This window comes from Lycium ferocissimum, chromosome 6 (assembly GCF_029784015.1).
Source record: "Lycium ferocissimum isolate CSIRO_LF1 chromosome 6, AGI_CSIRO_Lferr_CH_V1, whole genome shotgun sequence".
Classification (NCBI taxonomy): Eukaryota; Viridiplantae; Streptophyta; class Magnoliopsida; order Solanales; family Solanaceae; genus Lycium; species Lycium ferocissimum.
This window is the reverse complement of record NC_081347.1, coordinates 26,433,721-26,456,686: the sequence shown is the minus strand read 5'-3', so window position 1 is coordinate 26,456,686 and position 22,966 is coordinate 26,433,721. Positions and strand designations below refer to the sequence as shown.

Sequence of the window (22,966 nt, the reverse complement as noted above, 5' to 3'; positions counted from 1 at the left end):
CGTGATAGAGGTGCAAGTAGATGAATGATTGCAAATTATAGGCCTTTCCCTTTTGGTCTGAAAACAAACAAAGAAATTCGCTCAAAGCTGACCGTCCAAATCTTATTAATTTGGCATGTATATATGGGCACTGCACATAAAGGTCCAAATTGTTTTTATATATGGAAAATTACAATCAAGAATGGTCCATATATGTTCCACAATATGCGTAGGAATGTGACAGAAAAAATAATCAATGTGGTAACTAAAGAACAACGTCTTATGAAACATTAGCTAACAGCGTTGGATGACCATATAAATTTGATAAACAAAATAGAATCTTGCATGGATGCATATGATTCATTTTGTAGGTTTTTTACTTCCAAAGGGTATCCACAGAACCACAAAGTATATGATTTGACAGGAAAACAAGATTTCATTTAAAGATTCTTGGATTACTTATATCTGATCACTTTTGAATTTTGATGTGCTGTGCAAAGATACAATGGCAATTCATGGTTTAGAGTTCTAGAGCTGAACATCCACATATATTTTGAAACGTGAACACAATTCTTTAAATACTTATCGAGATTGCTATGTCATATTATTTCAATTCAGTAAAACAATTAGGACAATGAACCCAAGAAAAAACATCTTAATCTCATTAATGAATTACCAAGATGAAATTAATAAGAATAAAACAAAAAAGAAAAGAAGAAGTCTCAGTCCGTTTGGGCTTCAAATATAAATTGAGTATCAATATTTGAAAAATCATGAAATGCTGAACTAGTGCTTTGAGAAGTATTTCAAATGGAAGTAATTCTTTTGACTTACAAATCTTCAAGTTTAACAACTTCTGTTTTTGGCTGTAAAGTTCGTGTGCAAACATAATTTACCACTTCAAAATGCTTTTATTCAGCTTTATAGATGTTAATTCATTTTTAAAGAAAATTAAACCAAATATTGTCCAAACACCTATATAATAAATTGTCTTTTTTCATCGTTCATATGATCATCCTAACTTGGAAATTCATTTTGCAGAGTTTAGAATCAATTCTGTCCTAGTAACATTTTCAATGATGAACGACATATTCTTGCATATATGGCCTTAAGGATGGTGTCCAAGTCTCTCAACTTTTAAAGCATTTTGCAAGTTGTATTTATTCTCTACGATAGGTACATTAAACGGGACGTTCCAAGATTTCCAAAACAATGACAAATATTAACCACTATTTATCTTCCTTTAGTAATGTCTTTTGCTTATTCCTTACATCGGATAGACAGCAAAATCAAAGTATATGAGCATTCCACTTCTTTTTCTTTTTTGGTACTTTCACCAATTTATTCTACCACCTTTTTGACTTCTTTGGTATGTGATTTTACTTTAGGAAGAAAAGTTGTAAAATCTCTTGAGCGCTTTTTACGTATACGATGTATTACCAATTAGGTTGATGCTAAAATTCAACAATTACAAGAGAAGGAACAGTGACAGCGTAATTATATTGAAATGTAAAGATAAAAGATACGTCCCCAAGCTTTTTTAAGTATGTCATGAACTCTTGTTTAAATTTTGAAGAAAAGAAAAAGACTCATTTAAAAATTTTAAATTTCATGCACCTTCTTATGTCTTATTAGCCTTTGTCGAGAAAGATTTTAATGCAAAACCCTCATGTCTTGACGTCTTGTTAAATCTATTCTGAAATAGTCCAAATTGGTCATTTAGGGAACATTGACAAGCAAGAACAATATATAGGAGCCAATGGTCCATGTTCCACAATTTGCGAAAGAATGTGACAAAAAAAAAAAAATCACTATGATGACTAAAGAACAATGCCTTATGGACCATTGGCTAACAACGTCTCTAATGGCCATACAAGTATATGACGTGCTTTCCCTGTCTTTGAAAGAGGGCAAAATAGAATCTTGCGTGGATGCATATATGGCTCATCTTTTGAAGCTTTTTTACTTCAAAAGAGTATCCACAAAATACAAAGTAAATGATTTGACAGGAAAACAAGCTTTGATTTAAAGATTCTGAGTATTTTATCTCAGAAAATGATCATTTAATTCTTAATGTATAAATATGATGGAAATGGTTCTTAATATATTTTATAAAGTGATTAGCTTGGTCCGAAGCCATATAAGTAGAGATAATAGTAATTTTATTGTCAAAATAAACGGAGGTCATCGGCATGCCAGCAATATGTGAGCTATTAATAAACTATAAAACAAAGGTACCTACTTGTATTGATCAATTTGATTGTTGAAGCCACATCAAATCCCTAAACCTAACTTGTAAAAAGCCATGGAAAAACTTTCGATGCGGGGATAGAACTTGAAGTAAATTCCAATTTTATAGTGAATATATTAATGAATTATAGAAGGAAGAATACAGAGTCTTCGATTGAGCTAAGTAGATTGTGTGAAGGAAGATGTCAAGGGCCTCAATTTATTTTAGCAGCAAAACATGGATTGTTTTTACTCATATTGCTTAAGACTAAACGACCACTTTCTGTAATATATTAAAGACCATTTTCATCCTATGTATACATTAAGGAACAAATTGGACCCAAACCCACATTAAGGTCATCTCAATCATTTTCTTGGTTGGCTCACTTTACTGGTACAATGGAAATTCGTGGTTTATAGTTCTTGTACTAATATCCATAGATTTTGAAACTTGAAAAAAATTCTTCAAATAATTATCGGGATTGCAACCTCTTCAGCGTATCTTGAATATGTTATAATTAATTGTTGAAAATCAGTAAGCAAGGAGAATGATTCCAATAAACATGGTAATTTTATTATTGAGAGTTAAGAAAAAAAATAATTAACGACCCCTACAATCATTTAAAGTTGTAGCAGCCCTTTCCTCTAAGTAACGCTTCCTACAGGCTTAATATGCATTTTATGATTTACAGGGACTGGTGGCACAATTCCCGAGGGACCCAGATACGCTACAAGGAAGAAAACCAAAAGTTAGAGGTTTGTAAGAAAAAATTAAAAGAAGCGTTGACCAAAATCAACATTTAGGGTCAACGGCCTCGGACTCGAGGTTTAAAAGTTTCTATAGGTTCGGATGATGATTTTGGACTTGATTGAATAGCTTGAACCAGTCCCGAGGTCAATTCCCTTTTACATATCTTGGTTGTCCAATTACTCATGCAAGGAAGAGGAAAGTTGATTATACTGAGTTATTGAAGAAAGTCAAAGACAAGGTGCAAACTTGGAAAGGGAAGATGCTGTCTTATGGTGGAAAAGCAGCATTAATCACTAGTGTTCTCCAAAGCATTCCAATCCATATACTGTCTGCTATCAGGCCACCAAAATGTGTTATAAAAAAGCTTCATAAGATCTTTGCAAAGTTCTTTTGGAATAACAAGAATGAAGGAAGAAGCAGACGCTGTTCATCATGGCTTAATATGTGCTTACCTAAACATGAATGAGGATTGGGGTTAAGGTCCATTTTTGACATGTCCAAAACTTTATGTGCTAGACTTTGGCTGGGCTAATTTCATGTGGTATAAGTATTGCAAAAAGCAGATTCCTCAATTAGTACAAATAAAAGGAGGTTCTCAGGTTTGGAAGATGATGCTGGAGGCAAGAGACAGTATTGAGCAAGAAATATGGTGGGAACCTAAGACTGGGAGTTCTAGTGTGTGGTTTGCTAACTGGACTAAATTAGGTGCACTCAGCTTTATGGCTCCTCAAAACTGGCCAGTCAATGATCAAGTTGAAGATGTGGCAGAATTAATGTCAAATGGCTCTTGGAATGTCCAAAAACTCTAGCAGTTATTTCCAGAAGATATTGTGTAGCATATAATGCAGGAAATTGACATTAAGCATGCATCTAATGAATGGGATACACCATGGTGGATGATGACTAGTTCAGGAAGATTTACTGTAGGCAACGCATGGGAACTGCTAAGACAAAAAGCCAAGGTAACATTGTCATTTCATAACATGTGGATCAAGGGAGTGCCATTCAAAGTTTCCTTCTTCTTATGGAGACTTTGGAAGTTTAAAGTGCCAGTAGATGAGGTGGTGGCAAGCATTGGCATTGCTATAGTTTCAAAGTGTTGCTGATGTAATTCTGCTCATAAAGAATCCATTAATCATTTGTTTCTTTGTGGTGATTTTGCTGAAAAAGTTTGGAGTCTTTAATGCAGCAGCTGAATTGACCATGAGTTGTGTACAAGTTAAACATGCTATCAGAAGCTGATGGGAAGCAGAATGTCATTATAAGCTGAAACCTGTGTTTAAAGTTGTTCTTGCTTTCATTGTTTGACAAATATGAAAATGGAGAAACAATCAATTGCATGAAGGCTCCATGACTTTTAATAGAGTGATATATGACATCAATCTGAACATACACTTGTTATGCAAGGCGTTGTTCCCTAGGCTGAATGTTGCAAAATTTGGCATCTCGTTGTGCGATTTTTTGAAGATTATAAACCATCAATTGTTTATAAAGTGATAAGGTGGATGAGACCTGCAGCAGGATGGTTTAAGTGTAATACTGATGGAGCCGCGGGGTAATCCGTGTCAAGTTCTCTCGCTTTCGTATTAGAAATGAGGAGGGAGAGCTGCTAAGAAGTTACGAGATGAATCAAATTTGGTAGCAGAAGCTGAGGCTATTAGAATGGGTCTGAAATATTGCTTAGATAATCAACTCTTCCCCCTGATCATGGAGACTGACTCAATGGCAATGAAGATGATTCTTGTTGCAGAATGGAAAATTCCATGGGGCATTTCAATGGTGGTGGGGGATATTAATAGAATGAGAAGGGATCAGACGGTAACTGTGGTGCACATACACAAAGAAGGGAATGGACTTGCTAATTTTTTAACTAATATGGTTTTTGATTTTGCAGGTCCAATTCACTTCAATAGTTTCCAAGAGTTAACAAGTCAAGCTAGGAAGATATTAATCATTAAAAAGGCTGGAATTCCAAACTTGAGAATAAGAACAGCATAAGAAAGAGCACCAGACTGATGATCAGGATATATAAAAAAGCCATATTCAATATGCTGAATGAACTAGTAAGGACAGATGCAAAAGAACTATGTTCAAGTGTTATTAGTTTGTTCATCATGCTCATTCCTTAATATGGAAGTTACAAAAGTCCATGCTATGATCCATGATCTTTTGGTAATGGCACAAATTTGAGAGTGGTTCTGGTTTTCATACAGATGATGGTTTCCACAGAAGAATACAACTACATTCAAGTTGCCTGAAGAATGATTCATATGATTTGAAACATTCCACCTGTGAGACTTTGAAGGTGTGATAGATGTTATTAAGTCAAGGCCCTTGGATTCTTAGTTGTTAATAGTCTGTTTCAATCTCAATCTGTATTTCAATTTTCCACTTGCTGAACATCTTTTTCTTTCTTTTCTTTTATTTTTTTTCTTTATTTGATCAATCACTTTTGGATTGATATGTACATAATTTTCTTTATCAATAAATCTCCACCTTTCTGGTGGCTTTGCTTAAATAAAAAAAAAAAAAGACCTAGTCCCGGGGGCTGGCGAATGATTCAGACACTTAAGTAAAAGAAACTAGTGACTTCGAAGAATAAAAGTTGACCACGGCAAAATATTTGACTAAACGGGCCCAGATTCATGTTTGAAAGTTTCAACAGGTTTCTATGATGATTTTAGACTTGTACGCAAGTTATGGTTACATTTCGATGAATTTCGAACGGGTTTACACTTTGAGCCAAAACAGTACAACACAAAGCAAACGAGCTCAAATTATGTTTTGATTGAACTATAAGATCCGTATCGTGATTTCAGAACCATAGCAACAAGAATCATTGAATTCCGAGGTCGTATGAGAGAGTTATGGCTTTGTATATTATTAAAATAAGTGGTAGATTTGCTTGTGTGTGGTATGCCTCGCGGTTTTGTAGGCACAGGCGCGTTCGGGTAGGAGAGTCGGCGGTCGTGTAGGGATGTATTTGGTATTAAAAATCTGACTCCGTCCTCATTATTTAAAAACAATTTTTGGGAGTTTTAGAGCTCGAATTTGGGCGATATTTGCGGTGTTCTTTGCGTTTAAACGTGGGGGTAATAATTTAACCTCACTTTTGGTATTTTCACTTGATTACTCACATTTATTACTTAATTTGACCGTGATTTGGTTGGGAATTTGGGTTTATTGCCTTAAAACTTAAGAGAGTAAAGTTTATGAATTTGGAGGTCGATTCAAAGTCGTTTTTGGTTGAATTTTAGATATGGTTTTCCTAAGGGATAAATAACCCAATTTCGAAAGCAATTTTCAGTTTTAACCCTAGGGGATCGGGGTTGACTTCTTGTTGATTTTTTAACCCGATTTTTTTTATGTCAATATTGGTATCATTGAACTCGTTAAATACAGTAGTGTATTTTTGCATAGATTGAAGTTGTTTAGCGAATTTGGACTCGGTAGAACTTTCAGAAGACTTAAAGCTTTGCTCGGATCGAGGTAAGTTAAAACCTTGACTTTTAATGAGGGAAAAGTTTTCTTAATTAACTTGAAATGAATTAAGGATAAGAGGTATCGTATACGTGAGGTGACGAGCACCTATGCGGGTACCGACTGTCATGTTGGGATACTTAGGCTATTCTGTGAAATCGTATTTGATTACCTTGCTTTATTTGTAATTGTGGAGCATGCCTTGATTAAAATAAAATGATTCATGTATTTTATATTCGCATGCTTAACCATCACTCCGAATATCTCATGTACTTTGTGATAATTGAGTTGCCTAGATTAATTTCTTGCATTGTGTATATGCCCTATGTATGCATATAAAATTTATGTTTATATATGAACATCCATGCTTATATTATGTAAAGGTGCATATGGTTATTGCTCGGTGTGATCTAGTCCCGAGCGGCATGATGGTATTAAGGCCTGCTGAGTCGATTGAGTTGATTATTAGCGTGATGTGACCTTGTTCCATACTAGGCATACGGACAACGTGGTTATCTCTCATAGGTCATGCTTCTGAACACCTCCCGTGGAGTTAGTGTGTATATGCTGGTTGTTAGAGGCACCGAGCCTTGAGACATATTTGGTGAGTCTGCATCACATGCATTGCATATGACTCTAGTTCATGTATATCATTCATATGTGTTGATTTGGTGCAATACTATATTGATTTAACGGAAGTTGTGCATATCATCTATACATGTTGAATCTATGAATTCTATGGAACTCAATTCTAAGTGTTAGGTTGGATCTGTGCATAATATGCTTATATGTATGTTGATTTCGTGTTTATCTGTTGTTTCGATAACATTTTCTTGTATTCTGTCTTTTATCTTAAGAAGTCAAGGGTAAGTTTTTTGAAGGCTCGCCATTACATTGTTAGGTTTGGTCTATGATACTTACTGGGCTGTTTTGTACTCATGCAACATTTGTTGCACTCTTATGTGCAAGTTTGGATGTGAGTACTAGCGGAACACATAAAGATGATTAGAATCCTGCTACTTGGGTTTCGGGGTGAGCTGTTAGCCGATCCGCAACTACGGACTCTGATTTGTGTTCTTTATTTTATTTGTCTCTCTATTCCTGGACAGCGTGTTGTATCAGACTCTTGTATTTTCAGTTTTAGGTGTTCTTCACTTATATCACCAAGTCTTGGGGTATTTTGGTTGAATTTCCTCACATTTGTTATATTCAGATTTGAGTTTATATTATTATTATTATTATTATTATTATTATTATTATTATTATTATTATTATTATTATTATTATTATTATTATTATTATTATTATTATTATTATTATTATTATTATTATTATTATTATTATTATTATTATTATTATTATTATTATTATTATTATTATTATTATTATTATTATTATTATTATTATTATTATTATTATAGTTCAAATATGATTTCATTATATCTGTTAATAAGGAATGAATGGCTAAAACTGGAATTACTTATTCCGCCTGCCGGGTTGGATGCGGTGCCATCATGACATAGAAATTTTTTGGTTGTGACAAAGAGGCTAGTTAATAAACCGTCTTTAGCTTTTTCATTGTTCATATAAGAAACATCCAAGTGTCTCCTTGTTTCGTCTTAACTCTTACATATCAAATATGTACAAAAGAGATTGAGATAATAGAAAGGGTAAATCACAAATCAATCATGAGTTTCTACATCCAAACAAGACTTGGCACGTACATATTCCTCTAGCAGATAAACTTGTTGAAAGATCAGTAGTCACCATTGAAGCAACATTTTTAGAAATGGGTTTCGCAGAGTTAAGAATACCTGCTAGTACCATTTTCATTGATGAACGATATATATGGCTTTTAGGATGGTGTCCAAGCTCCCCACTTCTAAAGCACTTTGCAAGTTGTATTTATTCTCTATGATTGACATCAATAGTAACAAATATCATCCACTATTTAAGCAACAAAAAAAATCCACTATTTATATTTCTTGATTTATTTTTATTTTTTTCGCTCGGTGTCCGGTGCCCGTATTGCAGCCCAACTATATCTGGATTCGCGCCTCGTAGGGCTCATTCGGGGAAAGCGCTTCCTGTTGGGAATAAAATAGACCCGCAAAAATAATATTCACGGTATTAGAGATAAACGCGGAACACTAAGTATGGTTAAATCAACAAGAATAAAAATGAAGCAATAATGACACCAAAATTTTAAGTGGAAGCCCTTCTGAATAAGGGAAAAAATCACGGGCCAAGAGGAACAAATGATATCACTATAGCAAGGAGTTTTACATTGTGTAGTCACAAGTATAAATACTCCAAAGACCACTACTTACTCAAAAGAAATAACACTCTTTTGATTTTTCCACCTCACTACAATATCACTCACACTCTATTTTTCTTCACATACTATTTTCTTACTCAGTCTATGGTATACCTCACTCCGCTCTCTGGTACTCATATATAATTCTCTGAGAATGGTGTTTTTAAGTGTGAGTTACAATTGAATGAGAGCTTCCTTTTATGGTGGTAAATTAGACCTGCTAATGTCATCAATGATATCACTTGTAGTAAGTAAGTCAGAGTATTCATTATGAACACATTTAATTGCTGGTTCTCCTATTTCAAAGATAGCTTCCAAAGTGATTTTCTGCAATTTTTGTCAAAGGAAGAAAATCTTCCTTCCTTAAAATAAGAGATATGGGATGGACCCCACAAATCTCCCCCTCCAGCCCCATACACCTGAAGGAGGCTACACAGCGATTCTCGGTATGAGGGCATGCTGACAAGTTCTTTGCGCAATTCGAACTTGTCGCTCGGTACCACCTTGGTCAGCATATCTGCAGGATTTTCACTCGTGTGAACCTTCTTGACCTGGAATGATTCGTTCTCTACCTAATCATGAATCCAATGATATTTGATGTCGATGTGCTTTGCTTTCGCATGGTACATAGAGTTTTTGCTCAGGTATATTGCACTCTGACTGTCACAATAGACAACATACTTCATTTGCTGAAATTCAAGTTATTATAGAAATCTTGAGCCATATAATCTCCTTGCCAGCTTCAGTAGCCGCAATATACTCTGCTTCAGTTGTAGATAGTGCGACACACTTCTGCAACTTCGACTGCCATGATATAGCTCCCTCTGAAAAAGTAAACAGGTATGCAGTAGTTGATTTTCTATTATTAAGATCACATACCATATCAGAATTTGTATAGCCCTTCAAGATTGGATCTGATCCTCCAAAACACAAGCATTCATCTGAGCTTCCTCCTAGATACCTCTGTATCCACTTCACAGCTTCCTAATGCTCTTTCCCTGGATTTTCAAGAAACCTACTAACAACACCGACTACATGAGCAATATCTTGTCTAGAGCATACCATTGCATACATCAAACTTCTGACGGCAAAGCAATAGGGAATTTCGGCCATGCTCTCTTTCTTCTCTGTTGTTGTAGGACACATTTTCTTGCTCAATTTAAGATGACTAGCAAGAGGTGTGCTAACCGGCTTAGCACTCTTCATGTTGAAGCGCTCTAGTACACGTTCAATGTACTTCTCTTGTGACAAATAAAGCTTCCCTTCATCTCTGAAGCGAGTAATCCTCATGCCTAAAATCTGCTCAGCATGACCCAAGTCTTTCATACCAAAAAACTTACTCAACTTTTTCTTCAACTTCTCAATCTTGGAAGCATTCCTTTCCACCATCAACATATCATCCACATATAGCAAGAGGATGATAAAGTAATTATCAGAAAATCTCTATGCTAACACACAGTGATCTGAAGAGGTCTTTTTATAGCCTTGCTTCCCCATAACATATTCAAATTTCTTGTACCACTGCCTGGGAGCTTGCTCAATCCATAAAGACTCTTCTTAAGTTTGCACGCATAATTTTCTTTACCTTTTGACTTAAATCCCTCAGGTTGTTCCATATAAATCTCTTCTTCTAAGAAACCATGAAGAAAATCAGTCTTCACATCCATCTGCTCAATCTCCAAATCAAGACTAGCAGTCAGACCAAGAATTATATGAATGGAGGACATTTTCATAATGGGAGAAAATATTTCGTCAAAGTCAATACCCTTTCATTGACGAAATCCCTTAACGACCAACCTAGCTTTGTATCTGGGCTTCAAGCTGTGTTCTTCAGCTTTAACTTTGAACACCCACTTTTTCTTCAAAGCACTCATGCCCTTAGGCAATTTCACCAACTCATAAGTATGGTTCTCATGCAGAGATTTCATTTCATCTTAAATGGCTTCAATCGATTGATCCTTATGCTCATCTTCCATGGCCTCCTCATAACAATTCAGGTTCTCCCCCATCAGTAATTAATACATACTCATTAGGTGCATAACTACAAGAAGGAATATGTTGTCTAGTAGACCTCCTGAGTTGAATATCTGACTCGTCCACAGCTTCATGAGTAGGAGCATCCACCTTGATTGTTCCAAGTGCATTCGTGTTTTGATGATTGTCAAACTGTTGCAGAACCAGCTAGAGACCTGGTTTGTAATCTGCTATATGTGCGCCTTCCATTGTCGGCAGAGACAACTGTAAAGCTGAGCTACATGTTGCACACAAGTACAGCAGTGAGCTGGCCCGTGCTTTAGGTCAAAATTGAAGAGTGGTCTCTTTTCACCCCATATGCTCCCACTATATATACAATATGATGACAACATATTTAGTAGACTTGAAAACCTAATCAAAATCGTGCAAAGCGGCCAACACAAGTTCTCAAGATCTCTCAAGAACAAAGTTGCTTCAAAGCTGAAGAACCAGATCCTGATATGAGTTTAGTCTATGTTCTTTAAGCTATTGTAAATCTATGTTCATTTGTGCTTAAACTGAAAACCTCTTCTTCTTGTTTAGAAGTTGTTTGTAGGTATCTTAAATTCTCAAAGTGTGCTTATTGGAAGTGTGTTTCCTCAAGCTGTTGAGTGGTACATTAGTCTAGGATTAGTCTAAGTGTATTGATGGTCCTTGGCTAGAGTTAGTCAAGTGGAGAAGCTTGGAATCGGAGTATTGCAAGTGTGGAGGGGCTACGGGGTTTAGTTCCTAGGTTGCAAAAGTACTATTGTAAGGGTTGAGGGATTATGGGAGTTAGGTCCTAGCTTACAATAGGTTGTAATCTGAGGTTGCTCGTGTAGTGGAGTTGAAATCCCACTGGGGTAGGTCGTGGTTGTTAATCCCTTGAGCAAGGAGTTTTCCACGGTAAAAATAGTGCATTCTTTATTTACTGCATTGCATAAGGGAACTAGTACACAACCAGGTCCTTCACATACACTATTTGGGGGATGCACAACCTCTATCACACCTCATCAACAACAACATCGTTATCATCATCACCACCAACATGCTGATGTGGAATATGATTCTGGGCATCACCATTATCATCGAGCCCACCAACGTCATCCGCATTTGTATGAGGAACTTGATCAATATTAACTAAAGCTTCAGAACTTGAAGATTTTAGCTTCTCCGCTTTGTTTATATCTTCAATGGTTTGATCCTCCATGAAGACAACATCACGGCTTCTCAAAACCTTCTTCTCAATTGGATTATATAGCCTGTAACCAAACTCATCAAGGCCATAGCCAATGAAGATGCACTATCTTGTCTTGGAAGTTAATTTTGACCTCTGATCTTTATGCACATGTACAAAAGCTTTGTAACCAAACACTTTCAAATGGTCATGGGAAACATCCTTGCCATACCAAACTCTGATTGGAGCATGACTTTGCAAAGCAACAGCAGGAGATAGGTTAATAACATGTGCAGCGGTCAACAAAGCCTCACCCCAAAAAGAGTTCGACAACTTTGCTTCAAAAAGCAAACATCTAACTCTTTTCATCATGGTCTTGTTCATTCTCTACGCCAAACCATTAAGCTGAGGAGTCTTAGGAGAAGTCTTCTGGTGTCTGATACCCTATTGCTTACAGTATTCGTCAACCGATCCGCAATATTCACCACTGTTATCTGTAAAAATACACTTCAGCTTCATTCCTGTTTCTCTTTCAACTGAAGCCTGAAACTGCTTAAAGACACCCAACGCTTGATCTTTAGTTGTCAAGACGTAGACCCATAGTTTCCTTGAGCAATCATCAATAAAAGTAGCAAAGTAAAGTGCACCACCCAAGGTCCTTGTCTCCATTAGACCATATAATCCTGAATGCACTAACTCAGTCTTTCTTGAAGGAGGATGAGACTTGAAAGAAACTCTATTTTGGTTTCCAACCAAGCTGTGCTCAACCTTTTCTAATTTAGCACTTTCAAAATTTGACAACAATTTCATCTTGGCCAGAACATTTAATCCTTTCTCGCTAATGTGGATAAGCCTCTTATGCCATAACGCTGAAGAGACATGGCTCTCAACTACATTCACCATATCACCACAAGTAGAGGTCGTAGTCTAGTATAGACCATGATGCTTTTTACTACAAGCCACAATAAGGGAACCCTTAGTGAGTTTCCCTTCCCACTACCATTGGTACTAACATAACCCTCATCATCCAGAACACCAACAGAGATCAAGTGCAAACGAACATCAGGTGCCTGTTTTACATTGTTCAATACTAATTTCCAAACAAATTGGTCCAACACCAGCTACCCTAGATACAGTCTCATTACCCATACTCAAAGTTCCAAAGTCACCCGGAGTATAGGATGAGAAAAATTCATTCCTTGATGTCACGTGAGATGCGGCACCACAGTCCACAACTCAGCTTGACTAATCACAAGCATTATTAATCAGATCCGCATCAAGGACAATAACAAGATCTTCTTAGTGACTGTGGCTGACGAGGCCAAAGTGCATAGGAAAATTCACTCGTACTCTGTCAAATTCTAGTATAGTTTAAGATATCGTCCCATAGAGATTGGAACCACCTAGGCTACAAATGTGTATTGTCTTGGGTACTATTTGAGAGAATCAAATTGATGAAAGGAGAGGTTTTGAAATTATAAATTACTTAAAATAAAATAAACAACTTATTAGAAAATTTAAAAAGAAAAGAGTTGGGAGTCGTTGAATCCACTTGGTACAATTATAATAAAATCTCAGTCTAATAAATTCCACCAAAGAATAGAAAAACTTATTTGACTTGATTTGTGTTATGAGGAATAAATACCTCTTGCGATTAGCCCTTAAAATCATTAAATTTATTTGAGTCAGTCCCTCCGTGAGAATTAGAATAGAAAGAAATAAGATAGAGACCCCTCAAATCATTAAACTTATTTGAGTCAATCCCTCCGTGAGAATTAGGACCGAAAGGAATAAGATAACAATTTTAAACCAACAAAATTATTTGAATTAAACCCTCCGTGAGAATTAGGACTAAAAGAAATAATATTGAGATTTTTGAATCGATAAACTAGCTTGAACTAATCCCTCCGTGAGAATTAGGACTAAAAGAAGCAAGATCAAAGATTTGAATATCAAGACATGAAAAAATTAAAGTAAAGATAATATTATAACATCATACCAAGCTTCTTCAACTATCCCAACAAAAAGAAACTACTCCATTAAGGAGTATGTAAGAAAGAAATAAAAAATAAAATACTACTCCTGCAAAAACAAAATAAAAAGAAGAGAAATAGAGCAAAGACTATTTCTTATGTCTTTCTCGAGATTGGATTAGAAAATTTCTAAGAAAAGTGATGCCTCTATTTATAGGAAAATATAGTGTCTACCCCTCCGAATGCATTGCTTGAAGTAGTGCTCACAGTCGTGACCTTACTTGACGGGTGTGAGTATAAAAGTGGTGGTCACACCTGTGGATTTCAACACTTGACGGGTGTGAGTATGAAAATGGCGGTCATACCCGTGAATTTCAACACTTGATGGGTGTGAGTATGAAAGTGGTGGTCACGCTCGTGGACTATACAACTTCTTTCTTGATGCCAACACTTGACAGGTGTGAAGAGGAAAGTAGTGGTCACACCCGTGAATTTTGCAACTTCTCCCAATGTTGTCTTTATGTAATTCCCACATGTGAAATTTCACGGTTGTGAACATGGACTTGTGGTTACACCCATGAAATATTTTCTTTAAAAAGCATAGGCCTTGGGCAATTTGCCAAAGAAAAAACTACTCGAATAAAGGGTCGAATTAAGACAGATACCGATCAAACTAAAAGGTGTCTCTTTGGCATTTGCTTATTTTTCATTCTTCCGAGATATTCTTTTTCCTGCAAGATTCTGTCAGAAAATATGCGAGAATAAGATATAATTATTTAAAACTTATTTTTTTTTATGTATAAAATTACATGAATAATTTACACCCATCAGTGGCCACATGATTTCCATCTTCTTTCTTTTCCTCCTTGTCTCTATTCTCCTTTTTCAAAATCCGGCAGAACTTCTTTGTGTGCCCTTTCTTCTCGTGATGATATCACTCAATATCTTTAACTCTGCTTATGGATTTAATGCTCTCTATTTTGAAATTCACGATTCTTGTTTCTCCCCCTAGAGTCCGTCACCAAGACATCTGATGAGGAGGAACCCTGAGATTTTCTTCTCATCTCTTCATTTAAAACGCTACTCTTGGCAAGATCCATAGAGATCTCACCATCCAGAGCAGAATTTGACAATGAAGTTCTAAAAGTTTCCCAAGAGTCTGGTAGGGAACCAAGTAGAAACAAGCCTTGAATTTCTTCATCAAACTTAATGCCTATAGTATATAACTGGTTCATGATCCCCTAAAAGTTATTCAGCTAATCTGTCATTAGAGAACCATCATAGTATCTACTTAATCAAAAACATCTTGTTGTTTCCAGACTTTCGAGCATGCAAACTTTCAAGATGCTCTCATAGGGTCCGAGCATGTGTCTCCCTAGAAATATGGTTCAACACATTATCGTCAACCCACAATCTACTAAAGCCGCAAATTTGTCTGTGTAACAAATTTCACTCTTCATCTGTTTTATTATCAGGCTTTTTAGTGGCAAAGACTGGTTGATGAAAATTCTTGACATAAACCAAATCTTCCATTTTGCCCTTCCAAATGGCATAGTTGACACCACTCAAAGTAACCATTCTATTAGTGTTGGCTGCCATTGTTTATCACAACTACAAATACTATTTATTAGCTGACACTACAGGAGACCAAAGTAATTCTTTTCTGATGTGGAAGTTCAGACTGTGCTGCAACCACAGAGCATACTCAGACAAAATCTTGGCTCTGATACCACTTGTTAGGAATAAAATAGGCCCGCAAAAATAATATTCACGATATTAGTGATAAACGCGGAACACTAATTATGGTTAAATCAAAGAAGAATAGAAATGAAGCAATAATGACACCAAAATTTTACGTGGAAACCCTTCTGAATAAGGGAAAAACCCACGGGCCAAGAGGAGCAAATGATATCACTGTAGCAAGGAATTTTACACTGTGTAGTCACGAGTATAAATACTTCAAAGACTACACTATCCACTCAAAAGAAATAACACTCTTTTGATTTTCCCACCTCACTACAATATCGCTCACTCTCTATTTTTCTTCACAGACTATTTTCTAACACAGTCTATGGTATACGTCACTTCGCTCTCAAGTACTCAGATATAGTTCTCTAATTTTTAAGTGCGAGTTACAACTGAATGAGAGCTTCCTTTTATAGTGGTAAGTCACCGTGTTCATTAAGAACACATTTAATTGTTGGTCCTCCTATTTCAAAGATGGCTTTCAAAGTGATTTTCTGCAACTTTTGTTAAAGGAAAAGAATCTTCCTTCCTTACAATAAGGGATATGGGCTGGACCCCGCACTTCCTACCCCGATTTTTTCATACCCTGAATTTGACCTCGATACGGTTTATTTCATATTGGTCGTCCTGAACTTGAACATGTTCTTCCAGATTGGAAATCTTAGTTTTTTCCTCATTAAGTTATTGTCGTTTCTCTATTGGTATAACAACTGACAATAGGATTAATTTTTATTTTCAATAATAATATCTTTGGAATTTGATGGAGGGTTCCTTGAGGAAACTTTTAATTTACCATTTACCTCAAGTTACATTATCACATACAACTTGAAAGAGATTCACTCTAATAAAGCCTCAAATTTCTTTAGCTTATTTCATCGAACATTAGGGAGATTAATCCACAACATATGTAACAATGATCTTGGAAACATTTTGAATGAGATCACATGTCTAGTGTATTTTAATTCTTTACCTTTAACAAATCACATGTGATTATACAACGGATGCAATAGTCCGGCAGCGGGTTTACATAAAATTAGTGTATTTCACGTGGAACATAAAATTATGTGTAAAAAATCATTAAAATTGTATTTTCTCTGTCCCAGTTTATGTGATACAGTTTGGATTTCGAGAGTCAAAGAAGAAATTTTTTTATCCCGATTTATTCGTATGCCCTTTAAATATTTTATTTTAATTGTTAATAACTGTGACTTATAGTAATTTTAATGTAGTTTCTAAATATGTAAATTATTTCTCAAAAAACTTAAAGATTGTTTGTATTCACGATAAAAATAAAGATGTTTGACTCTCAAAATCTGAACTGTATCACATAAATTGGGCCAGAGAGAGTACTGTATATTACATCTGAATCGGCAATTTTAGAAGTACAATTATTTTTTAGCAAATCCACCAAGTGAGGTGCCGAGGGATAGTTTTTTTATTCATATAATAAAAGTGAAACTCAAAGAAAAAAGTACAAGCAAAGGTAGTTAGTCCTTACCTTACTAATCTTTTTGAGGCGTAAAAAACCTCTACCAGTTAACATGCATGTAAAAAATAAGAAGAAGACAGAACTAAATATTTTATGATCATCACAGAGTTTATAACACTCTCTATGATGGTATACAAATGATAATACTTATATAGTGAAAAACTAAAATAAGCAAGAATGTAGATCCAGACCGTTGTTTCTTTGAATCTTCAAGGAGATTGTTTCTTCACTTTGTCTTCTTCCTCCAACAGCTCTAAAATCTCTCAATACTTCATCAATTCTTCTTTGATCTATTGGACCTTGTTGATGTAGTTGAATCTTGCCTCCTTCTGTTTTACCACTCTCATTAGTAGTTGCCTTAGAACAACCCTCATCAGACACTTTACCATCCCAACCATGCTTTCTTCCATGAGTCTTCTTTGTCTTAAATCCAATCCTTTGCTGCCTAACTGAAGATCTCCTTCTTTAGCCACCTTAGCAAAGCATTCATCCAATACTTCATTCTCATCTTCTTCACAAATATGTCAATGGTCAAATCACCACCAAAAGCTTCCAATGGATCTTCCACTAAAGCTCTTGGCTCATACCTCTTGGTCACTATTCTAATAGGCTTCCTTTAACTTTAAGTAGGATTACCCATAGAATTCGAAGGTGCACTAATTTGATACACAAGTTGCCCTGCGGCTAAAGATGGAATAACCATGGCACGGCTTGGCAAAAATGCCGGGGCTACTGGACTCAACTTGTCCTCCGTTAGAGGGGATGAGTCCCGCCCCTCCTCCTCCACCATGTCCTTTCAACTCTTCACACTCAACCCACCTTTTTTGGCCACTCTTAACGTCAAAATTGTTGGTTGAGCGCACTGAAGGTAAGGCCACCATTATATCCATATTTTGGTTATTATCCATGAAGATTAGTTGTTGTCCAGAGTCATCTTGCTTCTCACCAAATAACTTCATAGATTGTGTTGGCACCTCATATGCCGATGTGTTCAAACCATCCATTAAGAGCTTCAAAATGGGGAGGGAACAAACTAAACTAGCAACATGTTGTTGCATTAGCATGTTTAAATCTTTGAACTGCCTCTGTTAGATAACTGTTGTGCCCTATAAATGAACATAAATTGTTCTATCAATTGTTGCCAATCCCACTATTACCTGGTCAAATGAAATGCTTGATTGTAGTAAATTCTCATCTAATTAAGCGATTATATGAAGGCCCGAGATTTTCAATATGGTACTAGATTTGAGCTTCAAAAATCTGTTTGCTCCATGCTAATGGCCATATTCTCTAGAATATAAAAACTTACTCTCTACTCATTTTTTGTTTCCGAGAGCAATATGTTATAGTGTATAACATTAGTAATCAAGAACGTAACTCTTTTAGTTACCCAAGTTACAATATAACATGAATTTAGAAAGGAAAGAAGTGAAAAATATTCCTGCTTTATTTTAGACAGGAGCTCGTTGTACTATATAGTTGTCGATGAGGTGACGTATCTTTAAAGATCACATGCTTAATTAACAAATCTCATTATGTTACAAAAATCAGCATTGGACAAGATAATATATTTGAGGAAGATAAATGAACATCATAAGTGGCTAAAAAACAGCCAATAATCTACTATTGTAGTATTCATTTACATTTTTTTTTTTTTTGAACAATACAGACCACACTCTGCAAACAAACAAAAAGACCCCTTACAATGAAAGTGAAGCTCAAATAACTACAAACCTTGTGTCAAAACTATTGGGGAATTTTTGTCATATATTATAGTCTATTACAAGAAAGCTATCTTGTCTTAACAAGAAACCCCAATAATACCCCATTATTAAAGCAAACCAGCTAAGACTTTTGAGATTTGATATTTCCTTAATTATGGGGCGATTTTATGGCCATCCAATTGAACATTAGTAATTAAATACATGCTACTTTTACTCTCAATTTTCGTTTTTGGCTACACAACCACAGACCTATGGGCGGTGTTGTGATGATTATGATCAGGTGTAGGAGTATTAGTTGGTTCAATTCTTGTCATCTTGAATCCAGGCATTGAAGAACCTTCATCTTCATCATGGTATAAATATGCAAAACCTCCATGTCTTGTTAAATCCATTCCTGCTGTTTCATCGTCGCGCGATATTCTCAACAACTTGAACTTATGTAACAGATAAAACAATGGTCCCATTGTCACACTCACCCATCCAATAATCACAAGAATCTGAACAATTTGTGCACCTAATAATTTCCCACCACCTCCCATGAACAATCCATATGGCCTATTAGGAAATCCAGGATATACTTCATTAACGTATTCTTTTTTCGCGAATAAGCCAGTGAATATTAAGCCCCATGAACCACAACCACCATGAAGCTGTGCTGCTTCTAATGGATCATCATATTTCACTTTCACTGCTAATTTATTAAAACCAATTAGAACCCATGCTGCTATAAATCCACAAACAATAGCAGCCCATGGTTCAACAACAGCACAACCTGAAGTAATTGCTGCAAATCCCCCTAATAAACCATTACAAACATCAACAACATTCCAATGACCAACTAAAAGTCTCTTACCAAATAATGTTGTAAGTGCAGCTGTACAACCAGCCAATGTGGTTGTGACAGCTGTCCTTCCAATTGCACTCCATTGACCATAATAAGTACCCCTTGTACTATTATCATAAGACTTCAATATGGTCAAAAATGAACCAGGATTAAACCCATACCAACCAAACCAAAGCAAGAAAGTACCTAATACAACTAGTGATGCACTATGACCTCTTAATGCAACAGACCGGCCTGTTCGATCGAACCGGCCAATTCTTGGTCCTTCAATAAAAGCACCCCATAGACCAGCAATGCCACCAACCATATGAACAACACCTGAACCGGCAAAATCAATAGCTCCTGAACCGAATAATAAGTTACCATCGGTTTTTGATGCACTAGCCCAACCATCACCAGACCAAAACCAATGTGATACAATAGGGTACACAAAACCGGTCAAAAAAGAAGAGTATATTAGGTATGCCACAAATTGTGTCCTTTCAGCTATGGACCCACTCGTGATACCTATAAAAAATTGAAAATAAATAAATAAAAAGTTAGGCTTAGGTCATAGAGGGAACAAGTGGATGAGCAAGAAATAATAATAAGAGGACAAGTAAATTCTTGAGTAATATATTTGTGACGGGTAAATTTGGGAATTCTTAAAAATTGATTTTTAAGGCTTTTCTTTGTGGAATGTTTTGTTCTTTGGTGTTAAGTTTTGAATTTTTCTAGCACACCCAAATTAATGCATGCGATAAAGTCCAAGGCTCTAAGGCAAATACGTCATTACTATTTGCATGGACTTCATTAGCTTGTCTATTTCCTCTTGTACACGTAATTAATCTGAGTGAAAATTTACCTCACTCGGTATTTTATATTAAATTAATAAATGTAAAATATTTTATATATATGTCATATAATATGATTAAATGATACTTTCTTCGTCTCAACTTATGTGAAGGTGTTTGACTATACACAAAATTTAAGAATAAAAGAAAAACTTCTGAAACTTGTGGTTTGCAATAAACCATAAATATTTTTATGGCTATAAATCATTTAAGGATAAAATGGAAAGTTTAAAATCAAATTGTTACTAAATATATATAGAAAAATATCATTTTTTTATTGACTAAAAAGGAAATAGTTATATATAACTTGGGACGGAGGGAGGATATACCTTCATTTTAATCGTTAACATTAAACTATGTTTGATTTGATGTAAAAGTTTAAATTAGACAAGGATTTACATGTGATCTGTTTCCTTCCCTCCCTTTTCCTTATATCTCTCCTTTTACCTCGACAAAATAACACAACGGAAAAAGAAAAAAGAATACAGGCATGTTAACATGTTCGTTTCTTTTTGTCTTTTGAATTTGGACATTCTCCGATCAGTAAAAAAAGAAAGATTTAAGATGTAAATGTAAACTTTAAGAAGAATATTTAGATTGAAATATGTAAATCCTAAGAAGGAAATGTCTACCAGGCAGTTTTCACAAAATTGACCAATCACAAAATTGAAATTCTAAAAAGTTATTGCCGTAAGTTTTTAATGCAACATATAATTCTCTCTTTAATAGAGTAATATAATTTGTCCAAACTAAATTTAACATCTAGCACTTAATAGCCATAGAGACTTTTTTTCTTTCCCCAGGCTAGCTAACATAAAAAAAATAAAAAATAAAAAAAAATATATATATATATATATATATATATATATATAGCAGCTATGGCGAACGCCCATTGATAAAGAAAGTAGCTATAGTCAAAAGCTTTTGAAGGAAACTCCTTCAATCCAAAGAAATGTTTGCCAATGAAACCATTAGAGGGAGCTCCAAAGGCAAACGCAAAACCAAATAGGTAATAAGACAAGCCACCAGCAGCAGCATCAAGCACATTCGTAAGCATTATATTCATAGTGTTCTTTGCGCGGACAGAGCCCGCGCAAAGCATGGCAAACCCTAACTGCATGGCAAAGACGAGGTATGCTGAGAAGAGGAGGTAAGTGGTGTCCACCGCGTAGGTGGTGTCTGTGAGGTACTCTGAGACTGCTGTGAAGCGGCCGCAGATAAATTCTGCGGCCGCTGTGGCATTTGCTGAGCCGCCGAGATGAGGGAGGAGCTCGGCGGCTGAGCAGGTCACGGCGGAGGCCATGGTTAATTAAATGGAGAGAGTGTTGAAGGAAGAAGAAGGAGAAGCTTGCAAGTGAGGCAAATCGAATGTGGGATGTGGTTTATATAGACTGAAGGGTTAATAAAAAAAATGTTTTCATTTTTAAGTTCTTATTTCTTTTCCATTCCCTCCGTCTCAATTTATCTGATATAGTTTAACTACGCATAGAGTTTAAGAAAGAAATAAAGACTTTTAAAACTTGTGGTTCTAAATTATTTTATTGAGGGTAAAAAGTGAAATTTTAAATTGAATTATTTCTAAGTATAGAAATGTATTACTCCCTCCGGATAAAAAAAAAAGTCCACTTAGCCATTCGCACAACCCGTAAGAAAATACTAACTCCCAGATAAAAATAGGTAATTTGACTAAATTACCCCTAATTAAATAGATATTGAGATTTGATCTTATAACACTTAATAAGGACAAATCTGAAAAAACAAGGTTAATTCTTTCTTGATAAGTGGATACCTTTTTTTACCCAAGAAAAAAATGCTAAGCGGACACTTTTTTGTTTTTGTTTTGAGAGACTATTATTTTTTTGGACAGATAAAAAGGAAAGTGTATCACATAAATTGGTAATACCGCGGAGAGTGCTATTTATTTAATTCTTTTTTGTTGAGAGCCTATTAATTAGTTCGAGGTGTACGCATTACACACAACCCACGAAGTCCAAAGTCAACGCGCCTGCAATTTACTTCATTTTTGTTGAGAAAATTAGACTATATCTGTAATTTGTTGCAAGTATATGATCAATTTGTATAAGTACTATACGTAGTAGTACATAGATATTAAGTAGTATATAATAGGCAGAATACATATACAACCCCTTAAACTTATTATTTTTTTTCATTTAGACACCTAAGCTAAATCTTATTCCTATTGAACACTTTAACTTGGTTAAAAATGTGTCAAGTAGACACAAGCTACTGACATGTCACCATGAGTGTAGGTCACCTCCTTTGAGAGCGTGAAGTGCAGTAGAAATTTTTTCATTCTTTTTCTCCTTCGTCCTATCTTTCCATTCTCTTTTCAGTTTAGAATCAATTCCTCAAATGATCATCAAGTTGAAAATTCTACTTAAAATAATTTTTTAAAATTTTTTTGAAAAAAA

General features: G+C 35.4%; 1 protein-coding gene across 1 annotated transcript; it reads right to left on the bottom strand.

The window, feature by feature from the left end:
- Positions 1–18,703: 18,703 nt before the first annotated feature.
- LOC132059582 (ammonium transporter 1 member 2) lies at positions 18,704–21,899 on the bottom strand. Its single transcript, XM_059452228.1, has 2 exons — positions 21,407–21,899; positions 18,704–20,213 (listed from the first exon to the last, which is right to left on the bottom strand). Exons 1-2 carry the CDS (start codon positions 21,835–21,837, stop codon positions 19,091–19,093), a joined length of 1,554 nt encoding a protein of 517 aa, XP_059308211.1. The 5' UTR covers positions 21,838–21,899; the 3' UTR covers positions 18,704–19,090.
- Positions 21,900–22,966: the final 1,067 nt, after the last annotated feature.

Bases quoted from the DNA above. Each gene is read 5' to 3' on its own strand.
- LOC132059582 (XM_059452228.1), bottom strand. From the start codon at position 21,837: ATGGCCTCCGCCGTGACCTGCTCAGCCGCCGAGCTCCTCCCTCATCTC. The intron at 20,214-21,406 runs TATATATATATA...TTTTCAATTTTT, and splicing joins TGGGCGTTCGCCATAGCTGC to TATAGGTATCACGAGTGGGT.